Source organism: Ambystoma mexicanum, chromosome 13 (genome assembly GCF_040938575.1).
Source record: "Ambystoma mexicanum isolate Mex_15411 chromosome 13, UKY_AmexF1_1, whole genome shotgun sequence".
NCBI classification, from domain to species: Eukaryota; Metazoa; Chordata; class Amphibia; order Caudata; family Ambystomatidae; genus Ambystoma; species Ambystoma mexicanum.
In genome coordinates this window covers 593,312,133-593,336,819 of record NC_090938.1, presented here as the reverse complement: position 1 = coordinate 593,336,819, position 24,687 = coordinate 593,312,133, and the positions used below count along the sequence as shown (strand labels likewise).

Sequence of the window (24,687 nt, the reverse complement as noted above, 5' to 3'; positions counted from 1 at the left end):
AATTAGAATAGGATGTTTTCTCACTTCTTTTAGATCCTGTTTCGAATCCATATATAAATTAACTATCTAGAAATCGTATCAAGGATTTTATTAAGATCTGGAATTGTATTGTATTTTATTGTATTGTATTATATTTTTGCATTTGCATTTTAGATATTTGATGTTAATTTATGTGTAAAGTTTTTTACATTTGTTTAAAACTGTATCACATTAAAGAATAATAATAATAATAATAACACTCTTATTCATCACAGTCCGTCATGCTCTTCCTTGAACCAGTCCATCTTCTTGTATTTATTTATATTTATATAGCGCTTTAAGCCAAAGCGCTTTACATGAGGAACAAGCAATTACAACAAGCAATACATAACATTGAATCAAACCTTCCTCATTCTCTTCTACATCCCAGTCCTCTGTCCTCTTCCTCATCCCAGTCCTTCTTCCTCTTCCAAGTCCCTCTTCCTCAATGCAGTCCTTGTTCTCATACCGGTCCTTTTCTTTGTTCAGTCCTTCGTCCCAATACTAAGTTTCCCTCCTAGTCTTACCCCTCTTTCCAAGTTCTATTCCCTCATGCTCTTCCTCAACCCAGTACCTCATCCTCTTCCTTGTCCCAGTCCATTATACTCTTCCCTGTCCCAGTCCATGATATGCTTGCTAGTTCATCATCCTTGTCCTAGTTCTTGTCCCTCATCCCAGTCTATCTTCTTCAACAACCCCTCATACTTATTTTGATTGTCAGTGGTTTTAAGCCCTTCTTACTTGCTCCATCCATTTAAGTTCTTCCCGCTCTAGTCACTCATCCTCTGCCTTGTCAAATACCTTATCCGTGTCCCAATACCTTGTTTTTCCTCACCACAGTACTATATCATATTCTTTCCCCCAGTACCGCATCCCCTTACTAATCTCAGTAACCCATCCTCTTCATCAACCGTGTCCCTTACTCTCTTCCTTGTCTCAAACCCTCATCCTCATTGTTGCCCTGAACCTCTTTATTATGAGTGCTTCTTCTTACTCTTGCCAGTCCTCCTTACCTATCCCAATACAACATGCTCTTCTTCCCCAGTCCCTCATTCTCCTCCTCGTCAAATACCCTTTCCCAGTTCCATATCCTTTTTTCTCATCCCAGTACACTATCCTATTCCTCAACCCAGTATGACATCCGTGTCCTCGTCCCAGTACCCTATACGCTTCATCATCTCTGTCCCTGATCCTCATCCTGGTCCGTCCTCTTCCCACCCTCCTTCTTCACGGTCGTTTTCCCTTCTCCAAGACATCCTTCTTTGTGCTGGTCCCAGACTCTTTCAGTCCTGAATCCTCTTCTGCATCCCAGTCTTCCTTCCTCTTCCATATCCCAGTCCTCCTTCCTCTTCCGCATCCCAGTTCTCTTTCCAGATCCATCTTCTAATTCCCACTTCCTTGTCCTCCTTCCTCTTCACATCCCTTTCTCCAAAACCTCTTTATTCCTCGTCCCAGTCCCTTATGTTCCCTCATAACAGACGCCCATGCTCTTCCAGTCTAGCATTCTCTTATGCAGCTGAGCCCCCCTTCCTCTTCCGCATCCCAGCACTCCATTCTTTCTTCATCTCTGTCCTTCTCCTTCCTCATATCACTTCCTCATGATCTTCCTCATCACAGACCTTCATGATGTTCCTTGTCCCAGTCTCTCATCCTCTTCCTAATGCAAGCCCTACTTCCTCATCAGTCTTTCCTCTTTCCAGTCCTTTTTCCTTCTCCAAGACATCATTCTTCCTTGTGCCAGTCCCCCAGACTACTTCAGTGCTAATTATCTTCTGCATCCCAGTCCTTCCTCTTCAGTATCCCAGTCCTCCTTCCTCTTCCGCTTCCCAGTCCACCTTCTGGATCCATCTTCTGAGTCCCTTGTCCTCTTCCTCATCCCAATCCTTCTCCCTTGTCCTCGCCTGCTCCTTCCTCTTCATAGTCCTTTCTCCAAAACCGTGAACCCGTAGGCCCTTTAAGCGAGGTAACAATTTATTGGATGAATGGGGATGCAGAATTTACTCTTACATCAATAAAAAGACCGACTAAGGAAGTTGGCAAAACTTAGCTGTTTTATTTGCAATTGCCTAAAACAGCCAGTACAACGGACATTCACTCAAGTCTCTCAATGTTTTACATTAAAAAAAAATACCCATTTATAGCAAAAACACGTCATCAATGATGTCATACTACGTGGCAAAGTAAGACAAGCTTAACTGGGATTGTGGTTGATTTACGGGGAACATCTAGATATACTTTCTATGGGAGATAGGATTTTGATTGGATCCCTAGAGTCAGGTGGACAACTATGCCCACCCCTACTGCAAGTCATCGTCATTGTCATCAAATACACGTTTCATTGTATTTCAAACTATAGGGCTCTTTGCTACGTGGCCATCTACAATTGGTTTGCCCGCTTGTACCCTTATGGAATATTCCACTTGCTAGCAGTATACAAGCGGGTACCCCAGGTGCTTGTGGGTGGACTTGACCATGCCTTCCCACCCAATTAGCCCATCATCAATCATCACTCCTGCTGTCTGCCATTCAAATTTTCTTTGAACTCGGACTTGCAAAGTATCACTGTGTCTGAGAATAGAAGGGAGTGTGAGCATGTTCTTCTCTTCAAGTCTCGATGCAGCTTGCCCAAAGTCTATTTTCATCTTCACCATGTGACAAAATATAGCTCTTTTTTCATATTTAATACTATTAAATGAATAAAACCTGGCACTCATAGTGTTTTTCCATTGCACCTCAACAGGAGCTCGCCTCGCTTCTCACGTTTATTGTATCTCCTCGAATAGATAACCCGTTTCTTGGCTGCCTCAATCCCTGACATTGGGCCAGACAAGCCTTCTCGATTCATCCTCCATCTTCAGCCGTCTTTCTTTGATGCGCCACACTTTCAGCCCTTTTTGCTCACGGGGTCCTAGTTTGCTAAAATACGACGTGGAACATCCAGATTCTATACATATATATATTACATGGACGCAGTAGCGTCCATGTAGTTATGGTTAAATTGGTGTTTCCATAGGAAGAGCACTTTTTGGGTGGCTTATAACTTCACTCATTCTGGACGAATCCTTACCAAACTTTGCAAAAAAAGTATATGGCCCACTCTGAAATTTTTTGCAAGGTTTGGAGGAGAGGTTTGGTCCGGGGGGGGCAAAGTTATACGGGGGGGGGGTCCCTAAACTTTTGTTTTTTCCTATAGACATAATGGGAAAAAACTTTGCGCACGGCTACAGCACGAACCGCTGGACGGATTTACACCAAATTTGCGGCAGGAGCGGCGGCTTGGTCCCGAAAGCGTGCTTTTGCAAATTTGGTGTACATCCGTCCAGTAGTTTTTAAAAAAAATGACCAAAATGTAAGGCAAAAAAATTTGTGATATCTGTGTTCGCTTCGCGGACGGACTTCCCTGTTCGCTCCGCGGACAGCACCCCGATTGGCCCATGGGCTTGCATCATGTCCGCGGACATACGACGTGTTCGCTGATTGGACGGTGTGGGGCGCGTCAGATTTTCTGTGGCGCCCGCCATCTTGTATTCGCCGTCGACCGCGTACAGATTAAAAATTGTATTTAGTGGAGTGTGTTGGTGTGTAAGAGTGTTTGGGGAGGGTGGGGGAGTATGAGATAGGCTCAATGTTTTGTTTTTTTATGTGCTATATGCTTTTGTTGTGTTCGATTTGTCAGCGGAGAACACGGCTGTTCTGACATTTTGTAAATAAACTAAATAGTGGGGTGTTCAGAGGATGGAGTATGTGTCCTTTTTGTTCGCAAGGAAGGTAAAATTGAGCTAAAAACACTCGCGGTGTATTTAAATGTTCGTAAATACACAAACTGGGGGTGTCCTGAGGACGCTGTCCGTATTGTAATCTGTCAAGTTGAATGTGTTCCAAGAACACTCGCGGTGTCCCAAAATGGTTGCAATTACACAAAATGGGGGTGTTCTGAGAACGTTGTTTGTATTGTTCGTTGTCAGGTTGAAAGTGTTCTACGAACCCTCCTTTTGTCCGCTGATAGTACAATTTCCTATGGGCCTCACTCGACTTTTTGTCCACTAAAGAAACGATAAATCAGGCTGGTGTGCGCCAACATTATGTGATAATCCTATGACTGGCGCTATTGACCTGGCTGACTTGCTTTTGCGACACTAAATCATATCTCCCGTCCCTAAGCCTGACATTATGAAAGCATTCATATTCCCCGCTTCTCTCCGTGACGTTACAGGGTGCGTCATCAAACGCGCCCAGTCGTCTCCAGTCCTACGCGACTTTACACAGAACCCGGAAGACAACACACATTATGTCACAACACAGCGCACCACAATTCGGAATATGAAACTGTGATTTAAAAGCAAACAGCAAGATTGTAAATTTTGTAAAGTACATTTATTTGACATCAAATGTTTAGAGAATATTCAGCGATTTGCATTTGTATTTGTTGTCGATCCGCAAAAGTTCATGTTGAGCCACGCGATGTTCCTTTGCGGTACAGAGGGTGTTAGATCAGCTTAGAACACATTGCGCCACAATTCGGAATATGAAACTGTGGTTTAAAAGTAAACAGCAGGATTGTACATTTGGTAAAGTACATTTATTTCACATGAAATGTTTAGTGAATATTCAGCGATTTGCAATTGTCTCTGCTGTCGATCAGCAAAAGTTTATTTTGAGCCACGTGCTGTTCCTTTGCGGTAGATAGGCTGTTGGTTTATGATAAAAGCAGTAAATGGTCGCACTGATAATCGGAAGGTTGGTCCAACGACGAGGCATTAGACCACCATAATGGTTGGTATGTTGCTTCTAGCCGCTAGTACTGTGTAAGGGCATACTGGTCCTTGGCGATTGTCCCATAAAATGGTGAGGGTCATGAAGTTGCTTACATGGAGCTGCACCTGGCAGTTGAAAAATCCATCCGCTGGAGTCTGAAAATCGTGACATTGGCAAAATAGGGCAACGTACCTGTTTTAAAAAACATAAATTAGTCTCACCAGCCGATCTTTATTAAAAATATTCATTTTATTTATTAGGGTGTGAAACTATTTGCTAGCGAAGATAGTGCAACGGAGTATGTTAATAATAAAATAATAATATTTTCGCATTTATATAGCGCTAAGAACCGTCAGGTATCTCAGCGCTGCTTATTATTACCCACGGTGTGTGGTGCTCATTTATCGACCACGGAAGGATGAAAGGCTGAGTTTGGCCGTGCCGGGATTCGAACCTGCGTTAGCAAGCTGTGCACGGATGTCAAAGCGAGCGCTCTACTCGCTGTGCCACTTGACCGGCTACAGTGAAGTGGCACAGCGAGTAGAGCGCTTGACCGGCTACAAACCGGTTAAATTATTTCTATTAACCCACCCTGTGTCGTCTGCCTTTTTCAGAGCCCTCTAAACAACAGGGGATCAATTCGGCATTGAAAGTGCGCGGTAGAAAACAATATGTCACATTGAACGAACAAGTACAACTTGCCCGGGCTTTAATGCCACACTATTGTTATTATATCCTGGTATAAAATAATCTACAGGGTTACATTATAATTGCATTTTCCATTGTCCAAGTGTAGTGCAGTCCCAAAATACGACTCCGCGTGTGCCAACGATCTTTCTCAACGTGATATAATATACAAAAGTGGTTTCGTTTCAGAAATTTCATCTTTATCGTGTCTTACGTTTTTGCTACACTTCTTCAAAAGAAGTCTTTCAGCACAATCTCTGTCCGTCAAGGTAAAAAAAAAAATAGAACCTTATACTGGGAGTCATGGGCCTCTCCGGGCCGTGAGAAAAAAATGGAAGCAGCTGACCTTCACTGTGAACGAGCATAAATGCTTACTTTGCAACATTCTGTGTAAAGCCATCTGTGAGAACTTGCTGTTTACACTACATCTTTGTATATTGTTTGCGTGCTAATAAAAAAAGTTTGTTTAAGGGACGTTATGGTTCCAAGTAAAGCCGAAAAAACCCTGAAATTCGCCAGTTATGGTAAGCTAAGCAACCATAACTCGCGCCACCACCGTGCACTGCTAAGACTAACACCCACGACATCAAAGATGACATCGCAAATGTCATTGATGGCACCACTGATGACATCACATGTGCATTTACTTTTCATGAAATTTGTGTACTAGGGATTTTTATTATAATGTTGCGAAAAAAGTGTCAAGGATCATTGCAATAAATATACCGTAATTAGTGCTTTGAACGATGCATTGATATAAATAGCATTGTATTATGGGGTTCTATCTAGTATACTGAGCTACTAATGGAGAAACATAGCATTGTGTGCAGCGTACAAGATGAAAGTATAATATTTGTAATTTTGAATAATGATAATTGTCCTGAAATGTTTGAAAATAAACAAAATGGGGGTGTTCTGAGGACGTTCTTCGTATTGTGTGACTGCTTAGCTATATGCAATGAGGGAATGGCACAGAGTAAAGTGGAAATGGTAGAAGGGGTGTCGAAGAGTTACGCGGTCCGCTGACACCTCGGCTGTCCGTGGACAGGGCGTGCTACATCCGGGGTTTTCCAGCAAATCCAACATGGAAAGAAGACTGTACGGATTAGCCAATCAGATGTCGAGGTTGTGGATTTGTGTTGAAAGAGACTGTGTGTGGTGAAGATGGCAGAAGTAGAGAAGGTCAGGGTGTTGGTACTTGGAGATATGTGTGTGCATGGTTTACAACAGTACGCTCGATGCAGGCATGTTGAAAAGAACTTTGATGTGAAAGGAGTGGAGGTGGTGTGGAGCACTGTGCCTGATTGCAATGTACAGGGAATTGTGCAAGTTTGTCAGGATATGGCCACGATGAACAGTCCGCATGTGGTAGTTTTGCACTATGGTGCTTTCCATTTGGGCAACGCCAGTGCCCCTATTTTGTTGGCTGATTTGGAACGCTTGGTTCAAGCCGTAATGAAGATCCTTCCAAATGTGAAAGTAATTTTTTCTGGATTACTACTTAGGGCAATATGGGACAATAGTTCAGTTTTTTGTCCTCAGCAAAACATTGCTAGGTGTGTCATCAACCGAGGCATGTGTGCCTTCATGCTTAGAGCTGGTATGTTCTTCTGTAATAATGAGAATATTGATGCCAGTAATACTGTTAATTTTAAAGATGGCATCTCTTTATCTTTTACGGGAAATGCCTTTCTATTTTGGAATGTAAGGGTTGCTTTGGATAAGGTTATGTGAAGATTTTAGGAGTAAAGTAAGAAAAAAAAACAAGAAAAAAAATACAAAATAACAGGCGTCTGTCAAGCATCTGTAAAAAAAACAAAAAAAACAGCTCTTTTCAGAGCCAACTTCAAAGGGGAAATGGGGCACACTATTTAAATTTACATTCACCACGCTTAGATTCTCGATATGTCCGCGGATATGGCGGTAGTCCGCGGACATCAAAATCACTACGTGGGGGTTCAGTATGTTCTATGTTACATGTATATGAAGTCAGGGATATTATGGTTAAGTTGTGCTACTAAAAACCTATGAAATTCAGTGAAAAATATTTGTTAAAGGGACGTTATGGTTAAGTTGCGCTACGAAAAACCTATGAAATTCAGTGAAAAAACTTTGTTAAAGTGACGTTATGGTTAAGTTGCGCTACGAAAAACCTATAAAATTCAGTGAAAAAAACTTTGTTAAAGGGACGTTATGGTTCAAAGTAAAACCAAAAAACCCCTGAAATTCGGCAGTTATGGTAAGATAAGCAACCATAACTCGCGCCACCGTGCACTGCTAACACTAACACCCAGGATATCAAAGATGACATCACAAATGTCATTGATGACATCACTGATGACATCACATGTGCATTTACTTTTCATAAAAACTCTGTACAAGGGATTCTTATAATGCTGACCAAAAACTGTCAAGGATCATTGGGATAAATATCATGAGCTAATTAGTGCATTAAGCAATGCATTGATATAAATAGCATTCTATTATGAAGTTCTATCCAGTATACTAAGCTACTCATGCAGAAACAGGCAGTGTGTGCAGCATACATGATGAAGGTGACATATTCATAATCTTGCCATGTTGAATAGTGAAATGATAACTGCTTTCTTATTAGAGTTTTGCGTACTGTGAAACATGTAATAAGTAGATAATAAAACCCACTTAATACATAATTATTACAGACAAAACACAAAGAGACAACAACACATACAAATATGAGTATATACAGGGACAGTGAAGTAAACAAAAAAGCAGAAGTAGTAGCAGAAAGAGTTCATAACCTAACTGATTGTCTTTATGCAGAGAAACTATTGCTGTTTCAAAGCTGCTACTTACCATATGTATGTGTATCATGTGATGTGACTGCACCCAAAGGAAAGGAGAGCGAGTATAATGTATACAAACATGAGCATATATAGGGAAGGTAGAGTAATAAAAATAAAACTATGAGAAAGTGCTGATAACCCTAATGATTATCTTCATGCACAGAAAGGATTGCTCTCTTTCAAGCCTGTGTCTTCCGCTATGTATATGTTTCATATGATTTGACTTGACCCTAAGTCTACAAATATAGTACCTTTTCAATTTTTACTTCCTGACTGTTACTGAAGAAAACTATGTGGCTTAGATATGTCAGTAAAGGAAAAAAAGGGAGAGCCAGCCATGTGATGTCATCAGTGATGTCATCAATGACATTTATGATGTCATCTTTGATGTCCTGGGTGTTAGTGTTAGCAGTGCACGGTGGCGCGAGTTATGGTTGCTTATCTTACCATAACTGCCGAATTTCAGGGGTTTTTCGGTTTTACTTTGAACCATAACGTCCCTTTAACAAAGTTTTTTCACTGAATTTCATAGGTTTTTCACAGCACAACTTATCCATAACGTCCCTTATATATATATATTGGCGGCACCGCCTGCAGTATATTCACTTTGTATAGCCAGCATTCATGATTTGCATTTTCTACAGTGCTCTTCGCACATACAATCTTCATTCCCACACATGAAATATTACTCAATTCTTTACTTCGTCAACAGATTCTATAATGTCTACATACTTTCTTCCTTGGCATTTCTTCTTGGTGCGTTACCTCTGCTTCATGTGACGTCACCAGTCTCTTGCCTTTGTCACTTCACACTTCTTCAGGGACCTCCTTTAAGAGACTGTCATTTCTCAGCGGGTACATCATGTAGGGCTTTCTTAATGGATACCTTGTTTTGAGGATTCTTCGTGGGATAGGTACCATTATCAGCGTTGTGCATTTTGCAATTTCTGGCTTCCAACATATAAGCAAAGTAGGGGCGGGACTTCCGGTAGAGGCATTTGGATCTTCCTCTACAACCTCCTTCATCCCAATTTCTTATGCTCTGTCATAGCAGTCTCTCATGATCTTCCAGTCATGCATCCTCTTCTGCATCCCAGTCCTCCTTCTTATTCCACATCCCATTCCTCATTCATTTCCTCATCTCAGTCCTTGTGAATCCCCCTTTTTCATCCCGGTCCCTTGTCCTCCTCATCCCAATCAATTGTCCTTGTCCCAGTGACTCTTCTATGTCCTAGCCACACAAGCTCCTCTTTGCCCCAGTCCCTAATCCTCTCTGTTCCCTCAGTCCTCTTTCCTCTTCTGCGTCCCACATGCTCTTCTGTGTCCCAGTCCCTCATCCTCTTCCAAGTCTCTCATCCCCCTTCCTGGCCCAGTCCCTATAGTTCATCCCAGTCTTTCCTCTTCAATGCCTAAGTATTTCTTCTTCCTCATCACAGTCTTCTCCCTTTACTCAGACCCTCATGCTCATCCTCGTCCCAGTGCCTCATGGTATTTCTTATCCCATGCTCTCTTTCTCTTACTCCTCCCAGTCCTTCTTGCTCACTGGGAGCAAAGTAGAGCATGGGCAAAGGCCATGAACCAGGCAAAGTGCCAGCTGAGCATGACCACTATCGTGGCAAGAGGCCACAGAATTGTAACCCTTGGTGCACAGCTTAAGAAGACACTGATAACATTGCATAGGGAAGTAAGGATAGCAAAATAAAACAAAACTAGTAGTATATCTGGTGGGAGATCTAACATAACAAAACCATTGAAAGTAATTAAGCTAGATTTACAAAATGAGCCCTGGTTGGAGGATTTTGGGAGGCCACACTAGTATAGTGAACAGGGAAGGCACTGAGCAGCTCATTTTAAATGAACTCGTAATTTGGCGATGGAGAGCTGTTACATGCAGACATACATATAGGTGGCTCCTAGCCACCAAATTCTGGTAATTTGCATGGCGGAGTGCAAATGTGCAGGGCAAAAGGTGGCGTACACGTGTGTACTCCACCTTTTGCCCTGCACATTTGTACTCCGTCGTGCAAATAAGTAAACGCTGTCCACCATGCTCACAAGGCAGGCAGTGTTTAATTGTAAATGTTGCCATCCAGGTGAGCCAACCATGGATATCACATCTGCCAAGCAGAAGACTATCTGGCATCAAAGATGTGGATTTGGACTAGACAGTCCAACCCCCTTCTCTGGCTCACAGACAAAACACCCCCTAGTCCGCGAAAGCCACCGTTTTCCCCGGGAAAGGGATTTCCGTATAAGGCATTTCCTGACCTGAGAAGGCAGGAAGTAGGCCAAAGAACAACAATCCAAAGAATAAGCACAAAACCTTGTAGCACGTCCACCTTTAGTAGCCATTAGTAGTAATTGCATAAGAGCACAAGTAAAATAACACAAAAAAGGTAAAAATATCACAACTGCCACCAGCTGGTTTGAGGGACACATGAAAAGTAACCAAGAAAACATATAAAAAAGATAGAAGAATACAAAGTATCCTAACTGCCCTTTACATTAAGATGATGTGTGTAATTTTAACAATATAAGAATTCATAGAGTGACAGAGGGGCTCATTGCGGGTTTGGCGGTAGCCGTGCCTGTATCAAAGACACGGCTGCCGCCAAACCTGTGATTTTACCGGCACCTGCGAATGGGCAATTACCGGGTCATGCCGAGTTCGGCGGACCCGGTAATTGCCCATTCCCGGGTGCCGGCAATAAGGGACTCCCCATCCCCATTCGCCCCCATAGGGCTAAATGGGAATGGGGAGCTTGGATGCGTCGGACCTGGCGGGCAGAGCGAGACCCGCAAGCACAACTCGTAGTATGGCGGTACGGTAGCAACGGCGCCGGTACCGCTACCGGCGCCGTTGTGGCCTTACTGCCATACTTATAATAAGGCCCAGAGTCTCTCAGTACTCACAGTGTTAGGAAGTAGTCCGTTTACCCATACAAATGAGCAAACCAGGCAATATAAGTAAAGTAGAAGGATTTACTTACCTCCAAAAAGTCAGCAAAGGGTTCAAAACGAGCAAGAATAAAGGATGTACCATAGAAACCTATGGAGGAAAAGGTGCAAAAAGAAACTCGTCCCTAACAAAACCTCTGAAATTCAGCAGGTGTTGGAAGCTTTGCCACCTTAACTCACAGCCTCCATTGTGCAGCCAATGAGAAGTTTGAGAGATTACTGACAACACCATTGATAACATCACTGGTAGAACATATTGCATATAAAACTAAGAGTGATGTGATATTTTTTTAAAGAAATCACAAATACACCTAAAATAAAACAGCGAGTAAGGAAGCATTTATGTGCGGTAATTCCATGCACGTAAATTCTTTGGTTTCGCAGGTAACGTGGAGGAAAATCTCCAACCAAATCCCAGATGTTTTCCCCCGTCTTGACCCCCAAACGCAGAATATGGCAGGCAGTAAAGTGTTGTAAATCTGTTATCGTCACTTTTGCTGCACCGCCATACTAATGAGGCCCAATAAAAATAATTTTAGTCTTCCATTTTGCCTTTGATTTTCAACTATCCTAATTCTTTTACCTTTACTTCACCATATTGATGAACCTTGTCACTAATATATTTCCCAGCTCCATTTCAAGATCCCTCCATCCCTCGCCCCTTAATCTCAGTGTGAGTGGGGGATAGGCATAGCAGAGAAACACAACGCTAAACCCTCTGATGTACTAATAGATTTGTCAAAGTCTACATGTTGATTTTTGGCGCTTTGAGTTGACTTTTAATAATATTCTCGTGTGTAAAGTATGAACATATCACTTAAATTGTATGCTTTTAGTAAGGGGTTTTATTGATGTTATTCTCCAATAAAAGGATCTTGAAGAAAAATAACAAAATAATATTTACTTGATTTCTATGTAGCACAAACTATTGCAGGTTTTGCAGAACTGTAAATAACAGGGTGCTACTTTTGTCCAATTTTACAGTACTCAGAGGATCTACTTTAGAAAGAAGACAAGCTGAGTTGCAGTTGCTGGATTTCATGACTGGTCTGCAGGGTCACTATAGATTAAGAAAAAAAACCCAAGCAGAATGTAGAAAACAAACACCAGAATGAAAACAGATCTCAGCAGGGAGTGCATTTTCAACCAACTTTGGTTTTAGGGTGGGCACATTACACCTATGTTATCGACATTTGCCAGCTAATTCGTTGATTGTGTTGGACAGGGCCAACAGTGATGCATAGAGACGTACCAGCCACAAGAAACAGTGCCCACCACAGGGCTCCGTATCGATCTTGATCTCTCTGTTCCTGCGTCTGTACACATTGGGGCTGGCGTGGAAGGCTGGAATATATGAAACAACATATATGATGCTTACACAGAACCGGACTGTGCTGGTGTCATAGTCAAGGCATTGAGATTTAATCAATGTTTCAGTGAATCAGCAACCACCAAAGCAAGCATGGTGTATGCTTCACTGGGAACTGAGCTCACATCTAGATAAGCATGCCAATGTTATGGTGTAGATTTAGTCTGGGTGGCATCAGAATGAAAATGCCACAACTCAATATGATTATACTGCAGGGGTCTGCAATCTACGGATCACCAGATGTTTTGACTAGGCCTCAAATGATCCTTCACCACTGACTATGCTGGTTAGGGCTGATAACACTGAAGTCCAAAACATCTGAAGAACAAAAGGTGGCAGCCCCCTTTTGCAAGGCAATGCACAATGCAGCTGCTTGAGTGGTCACCAAGAGGGGGCATCAGACTTGCCCTAAACACATCAAATATGTGTCCCTAGCCAGGAGCAGGGATACAGATAAGAATGGGATATGGGATATTAATCTCCCTTCTTATGGAAGTTGGGAATAAAAGGATTATTGAAAAAGTACAAACATATTTTTAACAGTGGACCGGGGTATTCTTGGCCAACTAAAACGACATTTTTATTTCAAACATGGGTATTTTTCATTGTAGCACATATTTTGTGTGCCCAGCAATTACCATACATGACAAGATAATTTAAAAAAATATCGTGTAGGCCCTTTTAAGATAAGATAAGATAAGATAATACAATAGATATCCTCTTCGTAACAATCCTCTTTGATGCCTCTGGTCTGATCACAGCAAACCAGTGCCAGCAGCAACATGGGGCAGACTACTGCCTATCTATTACTCCCTGATTTTTTGGATCGGAGGATTTACTCTTAGTGAGTAAAACAGGCAAGTACACAGGCTCTATCCAAAGGGCTGGCAAAGGGCACTGTGTTGCAAAATGTTACTTTCGCTAGGGCAGAAAATATCTTCGCCCTGGCCCCCAAGAAGGACTGCATAACTATTTAGCATAGAGATTCACAACACTTCATAATTATGTTAGTGGAGTGAAATCTCTGTTCTCTAAAGTCAATGGAGACCATATGGTTGTGGGCAATCAAATATGCTAGGTATTCCGGATGTCAGCGAGGCACCAAACAAACCAGAAAGGCTGGAATCCACGATACCCTAACCATCTGGTCGGTTTATTGTCCCTCTGCTATCCGTAATGTTGGTTATCACGCCTCAAACCTTTGCTATTAGGCCTTTTAGTAACTGGAACAGTACTTATACTGGCAATGACAGGTGTCAGCTAGTACAGCATTCAAGTTAACTGTGTGACAGAAAGGAAAGCTTCTACTATACTTTGAAACATGCACAGGTAGTAATGGTCAGCTTACATTGCCCTCTAGCAGGACCCTCAGCATCTCCTATTCAGTTAAACAAGGTTGGGAGCTACAAGTGGTTCTCGGGAAGTGGAAAGCCATGTCACTTGAACCACCACCACAACTGAGCAATCACAGCAAGTTGATTATTACAGGGACGCTAGTACGTTCAAATGTATGTGCAGGGTATCAGAAATTGTTTACTTTGATTTTGGTGTCAGAGGTACGCCAAGCTTCGGTGTGTAAACTTACGATGTAGGAAACAATCATATTTAAAGCAGCGCCTGCAGAAGAGCGTGTGGAAGGAGTGCAGGGACTGCTCCCGCTGGACAGACTTCGCGCACGGCCCGTCTATATTCGGAGTGCACTGCGGTGGCAATGCATTTGGATCAGACACCACAGTGAGGTCTCTGTACCTGTTAACACGGGGAAAAAGCATGCAGCACATTGAAAGGTATCTTGCATTAATGAGAAACTTAAAAATATACTTTTCATTCTCACCAAGATAAGAATTAAAATAGCCCACATAAACAAAACATTGTGGACCAATTAATACATGTACGGATGTTACAGTGAAGCACCACTATGGATTTTACATTTTTTCGAATCCTCTTTAAAACATTGTTTTGGTCATTTGACAAACATCATATAACCTAAGGAAATATCCCAGATTGGAAGTGGACATGTCTATCCAGCAGCTACTTTTACACAGATCATGAGCAAGAGACTAACAGGGAAGAATGAGTGCTAGCCTAAACTTGTACATTTAGTTTGCACTGCTACAGATAATAAATGTCATGAATGGGGCATGAACAGAAGGACTAGGATGGAACAAGTTACTTACCTGTAACTATATTTCTCCAGCATGGATCTGGCATGGTTTCACATGCTCCGGAATACTCCCCGTCGTCAGGACGGGAATCCTAGGTAAAAGAAAAACAGTTTCACTTTCAAACTGTATTTCTCCTCTAAACCAAACACTGAGCTCTGGGCCATACTGCCCACAGCCAATAACTGCCCTCTCCCTAGGCCCCTTCTCTGGCAGCCATCTTCAGATTTGGTAAGTACGTAAAGTGGCAGTATGACCAAGAAGAGCCGCAGAGGGGATGGTGGAAGGGTTTGCATGTGAATCCATGCCAGACCCATGCTGGAAAACAATAGTTACAGGTAAGTAACTTGTTCCTTTTTCAGCATGGGGTCTGGCATGGATTCACATGTTCATGAATAAAGAATACATAGCAGTACAGCATTACACAACCACGGGAGGTGGCAAGGCTCAACAGAAGCAGTCACTCTTACCTCCAGAACAGGCTGGATTCCTCTCTGGAATCCCTGTCGATGTAGAATCTTGTGAAGTTGTGTATGGACCTCCACATAGCAGCCCTGCAGATGTCCAGCAGGGGCACACCAGACAGGAACGTCGTCGTTGCATGCGATCGCTCTGGTGGAATGGCTCTTGAATGGCCGGGCCGCGGTCACTTTGCCAACCAGTGACAGTGTGTGATACAGCCAGAGAGCCACCTGGAGATGGAAGCCTTGTATTAGGCCTTCCGATGGTTGAGAGGACCAAAGTTCACGAATAGTTGAGACGTCTTCCGGAAACTCTTTCTGCGTGCGACATCGAGCCTCAGAGCACGAGCCACATCCAGCGAGTGTAAAGCCCTCTCAGCTGGCGAGGAAGGTTTCGGAAAGAATACAGGCAACACCAGGCTCGTTGAGGTGGAATTAAGACTGAACCTTTGGCATAAAAGAAGGGTGCATCCACAGCACCACAATTGTGTCGTGAAACCTCAATTAAGGCTGTTTGCAGGATAGGGCATGCATCTCACCTACCATCCTGGCAGAGGTGATGGGCACGAGGAAAGCCACGTTCAACGAAAGGAACGAGAGAGGCCTGATGCATAGACATGAAGGAGGCCCCCCCATCAACCTCGTCAGTACCACGTTCAGTTCCCACGCTTGGGCCGGCGCCTTAACAAGCAGGAAACGATCAAAACAGTCCTTGAGGAACTCCTTGACGAGACGATGGGACCAAAGAGAAGACCGTCCTGGAGACCTGGTGTAGCTGGAGATAGCCGCCAGATGCACCTTGATAGAGGCCTATATTGATCTTCTGCGTACGGCACCATGTTGCAAAACTTTTTCACTTGTGCCGTTAGCACTTCATAGTCAACGATGCTCTGGCCCTGGCAACGACCTCCCGGCAGTCCGCCTGTAGCTAATACCCTTCGAACTCTAAGGCTGCAGGAGCCAAGCTTTCAGGTTCAGCGATCCTGGATTGTGATGTAGGATTGCGCCTCCTTCTCTGGCAAGCAGACCCGCGACCACTGGCAGCTTGACCGGGCGCGACGTTGAAAGGCTGAGAAGATCCGGGTACCAAATCTGCCTCGGCCAATGTCGGGGCGACGAGGATCATCCTGCATCGGCACCGTTTGAGTTGATTGATGACACGCAGCAGGAGAGGCAACTGAGGGAACGCGTACAGGAAGAGGCCTTCCCACGGGAAGGAAAACATGTCCCCCATGCTCCTCGACAGGTGGAACCTGCTGGTGAATCTTCGATCTGTGGTCTGCCCCATTTGAGGAAGAGGCTGTCAACTTGATCGTGGGAAGAGCGCAGCTCCCTGCTGAGGGAGTCGGCAATAGTGTTCTTGACTCCCTCCAGGTGAAAAGAGATTAGGAACATCTTTTGGGCAACAGCCTAGTGCCGCAAGTGCTGCGCCTCTCTGGAGAGTGCTGGGGATCTGGTGCCTCCCTGCTTCCTGATGTACAACATCATGGTGGTATAGTCTATGAAGACCCTCACCACTTACACTCACCACCTTGCCCTTGAGGGACGGAAAGAATGACTTGAGGGCCCAAAACATTGTCAGCAGCTCCCCCAGGAACAGCGCGTTCTGCGATTATATCAAGCAGGACTTTGGATAGTTGACAGAGAACCCCAGATCCATCAGTAGCCGGACGGTCCTCTCCGTGTGTTCAACGGCTACTTCTCTTGACTTGGCCCGGATGAGTAAGTTGTTGCGGTACGGGTACAAATGTATCCCTTGTAGACGGACATGGGCTGCCACTGGCGCCAGGCACTTCGTAAAAACCCTGGGTGCCGACTTCAGTCCGAAGGGGAGGACCTTGAATTGGTAGTGCCTTCCCTGTACTACGAAGCGCAGGAACTTCTGATGCTTCTCGTGAATGGGGACGTGGAAGTATGCGTCCTCCAGATTCAGCAAAGTCAAGAAGTCTCCTTCCTCCAGGTGGCCGAGCACATGCTGCAAAGTGAGCATCCTGAATTTTTGGGACTTCAGGTATTTGTTGAGACGCCGTAGGTCTAGAATGGGCCTCCAGCCCCCAGTCTTCTTCTTTACCAAAAAGTGTCTCGAGTAGACTCGGGCACCTCGGAGTCACTTTGGAACTAGCTCTATCGCCCCTTTTCCTATCATTGCCCGTACTTCCTGCAGGAGCTGAGGGATGTGCTGCTCCTGCCGGCCCACCAGAGGTACCCGCAGACACTTCTGCTGGAACTCTAGAGTGTGTCTGAGGGTGAGAGCGTCCAGCACCCATCGGTTGGTGGAGATCTTCTTCCACTCGCTGACAAAGCCTGCCAGCCGGTCTTTCACCGGGGTGCATGGGTGGGGGCCCGACGTCATGGCCGGTTCAGTCTTGCTTCGGGGCCTGCGTTCCTCCTTGGGAACGACAAAGGCATCAGCCACCTCAACCAAAAGCCTTGGAACGGCCTCTGTAGGCCTCCTGGGTCGTTGATCAGGAGGGTTGACAGTATGACGAGGACCATTCCATCGAAACCCTTTGACGATCTGCCAGATTTTCCGCCGGAGGCACGAAAGGATGGGTGGTGTTGAAGAGTGCCGAAGACACGGGCCGTCTCAGTGTCGGTCTTAATGGCCTGCAACGACTTGTCGAGGACCTTCCCAAAAAGGTTGTCCCATTCGAAGGGCATGTCCAGAAACCCTCTTCCGGACCTCCAGACGAAGGTTGGTGGCTTTCAACCTGCCACGACGACAGAGGCAGACACTGTTCCCCATCTGTCAGTATCACTGTTCCCCATCTGTCAGCATGGTCCGATGCCACCTTCCCTCATGGAGGACAGAAAGTTGAGACGTCTTCCTTCGAGAGGGCGGCCGCCACCAACTCTATCGTCGATGATGACTCCGTCTGGGCCTTCTGGGGCAGGTCAGTCTTTTCCTGTGCCTTCGTCTTCTCTGGCTTTTCCCGCAAATTTGCTGGTTTAGCCGATGGCTGGAGATGGTGAAGATTAGCGCGCCCTGCCCGTCGCGGGGCCCGATTGTGCCGCACCCCCCCCATGGAAACAGAATCGCAGTGCATGGCCTTGTCTTGGGCTCCCACTGATGGAGCGCCCTCAAAGGACTTAGAAGCCTGCTCTTGGGACCGGCCGGTCCTGGGTGAGGCATGCCCCTGCTTCCCAGGGGGTTGAGGCCTTGGTGCTGATCTAAGCCGCCAGTCTGCTGTGACGATCTTTCACTGTTCGCTTGGAGAACCCGAGGCAGATTTCTCAATCCGCTTCCTTGTGATCTGGATGGAGACAATAGAGACATTGAAGGTGTTTGTCCTCAGCAAACACGTTCCGCAGTCCCCAGCTGGAGCAGAGTTTGAAAGGGGAGCTTCCATCCTTCTCCTCCGACATCATCTGGAGTGTGGAGTAGGCTCAATGGCCTTCAGGAATCTTCGATGAAACTTCAACGATTCTGCCCTTGAGGGGCGTTATAATTCACCAACAAATGGATCCCTGCTTGTTGGCCAATGTAGAGGAAGAGCACACGAAAAAGCATGAAAAATGTAGATCAGCTCAGAAAGCAAACCACAAGGACTCCCAACACTTGAACGTGCGGTAAAAATCTGTAGATGGCTGCCAGAGGTGGGGCTTAGGGAGAGGGAACATTCATGAGCATGTGAATTCATGCCAGACCCCATGCTGGAGAATGAAAACCTACCTCAAGAATAAATGGCAGATTTAAGTTTATTACAATTGGCTGCACCCTATGGAATTTTAAATCTCTGATGAGATAGAACTGCCACTTCGAAGTAGCCAGGTGATACGACCAGGTTGGAGATTCTGGGGCAATGGTTGTGAACCTTGTAAAAGCAGGCCACAAGTGAAGTCTGCTCTAAGAGTGTTGTTTTTAATCATTTAGAATCCTTGCATGCTGTAGTGTCCGTCTGGGTGAAAAAAGACGCAGCCTCTGTCTGCCAATGTACACCACCACCTGTTACACCCTAGTTATGCTAAGGTGCTCTGCCATAACATTGAGGTGATATAGCATATGCTATTGGACGAGTTTGGGTGTGGGAGAATAGGAGCATGGTCTATAGGTGCTTGAATCAACGTGAAGAAATGTCCTGCCTTTCCAAGGTGTCACTTGGGTTAGGTGACTACATGTGCACTAAATACACAAATTGTGGAAACTATCCTCTTTGAAAGAAAGACTCATTTCTGCATGAAAGGTAAAGTAAGCAATGTCAGCAGAAGGCCAACATGGCTGTCCTGCACATTTCCAAAGGTGCATGCCTCTGGAAAGCCAGTAATCCAGTCCCGGTTGCGCTGGAATAGTCACAAACTCTTTCAAAGAGAAAATAGCCACACACTTGGAAATGCAAGAAACAATCCATTTAGCAGTAATTGATTTGGTGACGTTGTTGCCACTGGTGAGACTAACAAAAGTCACACAAATGTAATCAAAGCTCATAAAGTATTGAGCATTTTCAAAATTAAATTTACTAGGAGTTCTCAACATGTCAAGATTATGTAAGGCCAAATATGAAGAAGAATCGGGCATATGTGGAAAAACTGCTATACGTCTTAATTAAGATGAAAATTTGACTACATAGGCCCTCATTACGAGTTCGGCGGTAGCCATGCCGCTATTGGCGGCATGGCTGCCGCCGAAACCGCATCCGGGTCTGGGTCCTCAGAATGAGGAATAACCGGGCCATTCCGAGTTCAGAAGGCCCGGTAATTCCTCCCTCCAACGACCCGGACCCGGTCCTTCCCCATTCCCATTTCAGCCCCCATAGGGCTGAATGGGAATGGGAGAGGGAGCAAACAACGGCCCATTACAAGTTGGCCCGTTGTTTGCTCCCTCTTCCCCTTGCGGGACCCGGTAAGCACGCCCGGTTTGACCAGGCAATGCTTCCTGGGTCCCGCGAGGGGACCTCGTAATGAGGCGGTATGGGGTAAACGGCGCCGGCACCTTTTACGGCGCCGTTTACCCCATACTGCCAGGGTCATAATGAGACCCATAGTGGAATAGCAAAGATACTGTTTAAGTTAAAAATCGGTCAGTGTATAAACAGAATTATTCCTTAAGATATAAGACGAAAATGTTCACTGTTGCAGTGATTTGTCGAAAATGATATAAGATTAACATAGCGTTCAATAATTTGATTGTTAGGAGGTCTGGAACACTATGCTTTCTCTTCTGTTTTACCACTTTTCTTGCTTCTTCTGGTTCTCTCTTTTTATCATGCTGTTCATGGATTTTTGTCACAACGCGACCCTGGACACTGTGGAAAAGATGGAGGCTAGTTTAGGCTCCTTGCGGTCCTTACCGTTCTAGTCTTTTTTGGTCCTTTTCCTTTAAAAGGCAGCCACGCCCACAACGCTGTGCGTTGCAACTCGCATTGTCAGCCTTTCGCTAACTTCGCCTGCAGTGCCGCTCCTTGAGCTTGGTCCTTTGATACTTCCTTTCTAGTACTCAGCCCGCTTAGGCTTTCCCTGTTTCTAGGCTCTTTCCTTCTGTACGGATTCCTGTACATAAGGCTGTCCTTTGCTCCCGCTCGCCCTCTCCCTTCCTTGCCGATCCCGCTTCTGTTCGCTCTCTCATTCTCCTCTCTCTCTCTCTCGCTCTCCGGTGTTGTCTCTCTCTCTCTCTCTGGTTCGCCCGCCTTTGCTCCCGCACGCTCTCTCCCTTCCTTGCCCAATCCTGCTTCTGTTCGCTCTCTCTTTCTCCTCTCTCTCTCCGGTGTTGTCTCTCTCTTTCTCTGGCGCTGGTTCGCCCGCCTTTGCTCCCGCACGCTCTCTCCCTTCCTTGCCCGATCCCGCTTCTGTTCGCTCTCTCATTCTCCTCTCTCTCTCTCTCTCGCTCTCCGGTGTTGTCTCTCTCTCTCTCTCTCTCTCTCTCTCTCTCTCTCTGGCACTTGTTCGCCCGCCTTTGCTCCCACACGCTCTCTCCCTTCCTTGCCCGATCCCGCTTCTGTTCGCTCTCTCATTCTCCACTCTCTCACTCTTACCTGCAGTATAGACTTACCTTCCTTGCTGACAGCTCTTGTGCTGCCTCCGCTTTGCCCTCCTTGGATCGCAGTGGACTCTCGCCCTATCCTGCTCGACACCAGTCTACCTCGTCTGGAAATACTTGGATTCAAGTACGGTTACCGTATACAAGTCACCAGCCTCTTCCACTTCTGACACACTCCCTGCCAGCAAGGGCTCGCCATCTACAGGGTTTTTTCTGCCGTCACTGGCTTTTTCCCTGGTATTACGGGACTGGCTCCCCTGGGTCCACCCGACAGCTTGTTCCTACCACTGTCAGGGTGGCCTCAAGCGGAGCTCGTCCCTATCTCTACGAGCACAAGAAGGAAAAGAAGGAAAGGAAGAGCACTAAGGCGGACGAAGAACCGCAGGAGATCAAGAAGGAAGGGAGAAGACCAAAGACATCAACCCAGGAGGATTCCTCTAAGGAGTCAGGTGAGGAGCATTCGAGGGTGGTAGCTTCCGATTCTGACAGTTTGCAACGCCAACAAGTCAACATGGCCTCCCTAGAACAGATCCAGGAGATGGTAGCTGCAATCCAAGGCCTTCAGACTGAAGTACAGAATCTCCGAACCGAAAATGTCAGTCTACGACAACAGATCGCAGTACGAGATGATACTCGGGGCGACTTGCCTCCACAGTCATTCTCTTTTGGAAAATATGATGGCAATCCGAAGCATTTGAAGGAATTCCTGGATGCTTGCATGGTCTATTTCACTTTTAGACCAAAGGCCTACGAACTAGACAGGTCCAAGGTTGGTTTCCTCGATGCTAATCTCGTCGGAAACGCCTTGGCTTGGGCCACCCCGTTGATATCCCAATCCGATCCAGCAGTCAACGATTATTCTCTGTTTACCCAGCAGAATAGAGTCAGATTCGACAGACCTGAGGTTCTGTTTTCCTCTTATGAAGCCCTCTTGGACATTCGTCAAGGGAATCAAGATGTTCAAACTTTTGCTTCTGCTTTCATCAGACTGGCAAAGGATGCAGGATGGCCTGATTCGGCTCAACAAACCCTCTTTCGCCGGTGACTCCATGACGATCTCAAAGACGAACTAGCCAGAGTGGCTCGTCCATCCTCCTTCCAAGAACTAGTGACCCTGACTCTTCAGCTGGAATACCGACTTCAAGAGCGAAGACAAGAAAGGAGGAGGTTCCGAAACCTTCCTTCTGCCAGCACTACTCCGGTTCCTCTTCCAAATCGGAACCAGACTGAAGAACCAATGCAGATCGGAACTACTAGAGGCCCTCTGACTCCAGAGGAGAGAAAGAGACGTAGAGATCTGGGTCTGTGCATGTACTGTGGATCTTCTAAGCATTTGCTCCGGAATTGCCCTGAAGTACCTCCAAGACGTTCGGGAAACGCTTCTCCTCGGTCTTGAGCAGGGATAAGAACCGGGCAGAGACGACCAATCCCTGCAACATTACTTGTCAGAAGGCTATCGAAGATGACAATAGATTGCTGGTATTCACCATTCATCTCACTTTCGAGCCCAATCCCACCGTAGAGGTCTTGGCTATGTTGGACTGCGGTGCTGCGGGTAATTTCATCGATGTCCAATGGGCTCAAGATCAGGGGGTGCCTTTTTTGCAGAAGAGCAGTTCCTTACCCGTAGAAGGAGTGGATGGAACTCCACTCTCCTCCGGGCCTATTGTACAAGAAACCATACCCGCTACTATGCTTCTTTTTCAACACCAAGAACAGATTGTTTTCGATGTGATAAGAGCTGCACACTTCCCAGTAATACTGGGTATATCATGGCTACGTAAGCATAATCCTACTATAGATTGGTCAGCCAACACTATCAGCTTTTCATCATTATTCTGCACTTCTTCCTGCCTTCTCCAGACCAATCCGGTTCCTGGTAAGGGAATCCCCACTCCCAAGTCCGCCTCAGTGGTGCAGATGGTGCCGCTCTGCTACCAACGATACGCTGAACTTTTTGAAGACGAATTACCACGCTCTTTACCTCCTCATCGGCCTGAAGACTGCTCCATTGAATTAAAACCAGGTGCTTCCGTTCCTTTCGGCCGAATGTATCCCATGTCTCTCCCGGAAAGAAGGGCCCTTAAGGAATATCTGGACGCGAACCTTCAGAACGGTCTCATCAGAGAGTCACGCTCCCCTGCCGGAGCATCTATGTTCTTCATACCCAAGAAAGGGACCTCCGAATTGAGACGTGTATTGATTACCGTGGTTTGAACTGTTTGACAATAAGAGACAGATATCCCATGCCTCTTATAAAGGAAGTGCTGGAAGCTGTTGAGGGGGCAAACATTTTACCAAACTCGACCTTCGAGGTGCCTACCATCTGTTGAGAATCAAGGAGGGAGATGAGTGGAAAACCGCCTTCAGAACTCCTCTGGGACACTTCGAATATTGAGTGATGCCCTTCGGACTGGTAAACGCTCCGGCGGTTTTCCAACGGTTTGTGGACAAGATTTTCTCAGACCTGCTTTATTCTTTTGTAGTAGTCTATCTTGACGACATTCTTGTCTTCTCTTCCTCTCCGGCCGAACATCATAGACACGTGGAGCAGGTGTTAAGAAGACTTCAAGAGAATCATCTATTGTTAAAGCCAGAAAAGTGCATCTTCGAATCCTCGTCCGTTCCCTACCTAGGCTTTATTCTCTCCAAAGAGGGAGTTCAGATGGATCCCGAGAAGGTGAAAGCGGTACTTCTTTGGCCCACTCCCAGCAGCCCTAAGGATGTACAGAGGTTCTTGGGTCTCTCGAATTTCTACAGACGCTTTATCCCAAATTTCTCGGAGATCGTGCTACCTATTACTAATTTACTAAAGAAGGGTCAAGAATTTGTATGGGATTCGAAGGCAGAACGAGCCTTTCAAGTACTTAAAGAAGCCTTCACCACTGCGCCCATCCTCGTTCAACCCAATCAGTCCCTTCCCTTTGTGGTCGAAACGGACGCCTCTGGAGGTGCCATAGGGGCAGCCTTATTACAGTCCGGTAAGGATGGTATCGAACACCCGGTGGCGTACTACTCCCGGACTCTCACCCCGAGTGAAAGAAACTACTCGGTGTTGGAACGGGAATTGTTGGCCATCCGCCAGGCTTGTGTTGAGTGGAGGCACCTGTTACAGGGGGCTGCCCATCCGTTTCTGGTGAGAACGGATCATCGGAACCTTAAGGTACTCCAACATATGGAGTGTCGCAATTCCAGACATGCCCGGTGGGCCTATTTCTTCTCCCAGTTTGACTTCGACATCACGTATCTTCCAGGGAAGGAGAATGTGTTGGCTGATGCCTTATCCCGGAGCCTAGGAGAGGAATGCCCAGTAGACGGAATCAAGTCTGAGGAGATTCTGTCGGGAAAGAAGATATTAGGAGCGGTCAATTCATTTTTACAAGAGGTTGAACGTACAACTGGTTCTACCCCGATACCCAACGACCATCTGTCTTCATTGGTGAAGAGAGGAACAGTGTACTTTTACAAGGACACCCTG

The 24,687-nt window shown here is 45.7% G+C and overlaps 1 protein-coding gene across 2 annotated transcripts in view; it reads right to left on the bottom strand.

Annotated features, from left to right (window-relative positions):
* EZH1 (enhancer of zeste 1 polycomb repressive complex 2 subunit) overlaps positions 1-24,687 on the bottom strand; it is an 834,444-nt gene that overhangs the window by 297,271 nt on the left and 512,486 nt on the right. For both annotated transcript variants that reach the window (XM_069634417.1, XM_069634418.1), the window contains exons 10-11: positions 14,198-14,361; positions 12,496-12,587 (exon numbers count right to left, since the gene is read on the bottom strand). In XM_069634417.1, coding sequence (XP_069490518.1) covers positions 12,496-12,587; positions 14,198-14,361 — 256 coding nt within the window. The remainder of the gene's footprint in view (positions 1-12,495; positions 12,588-14,197; positions 14,362-24,687) is intronic.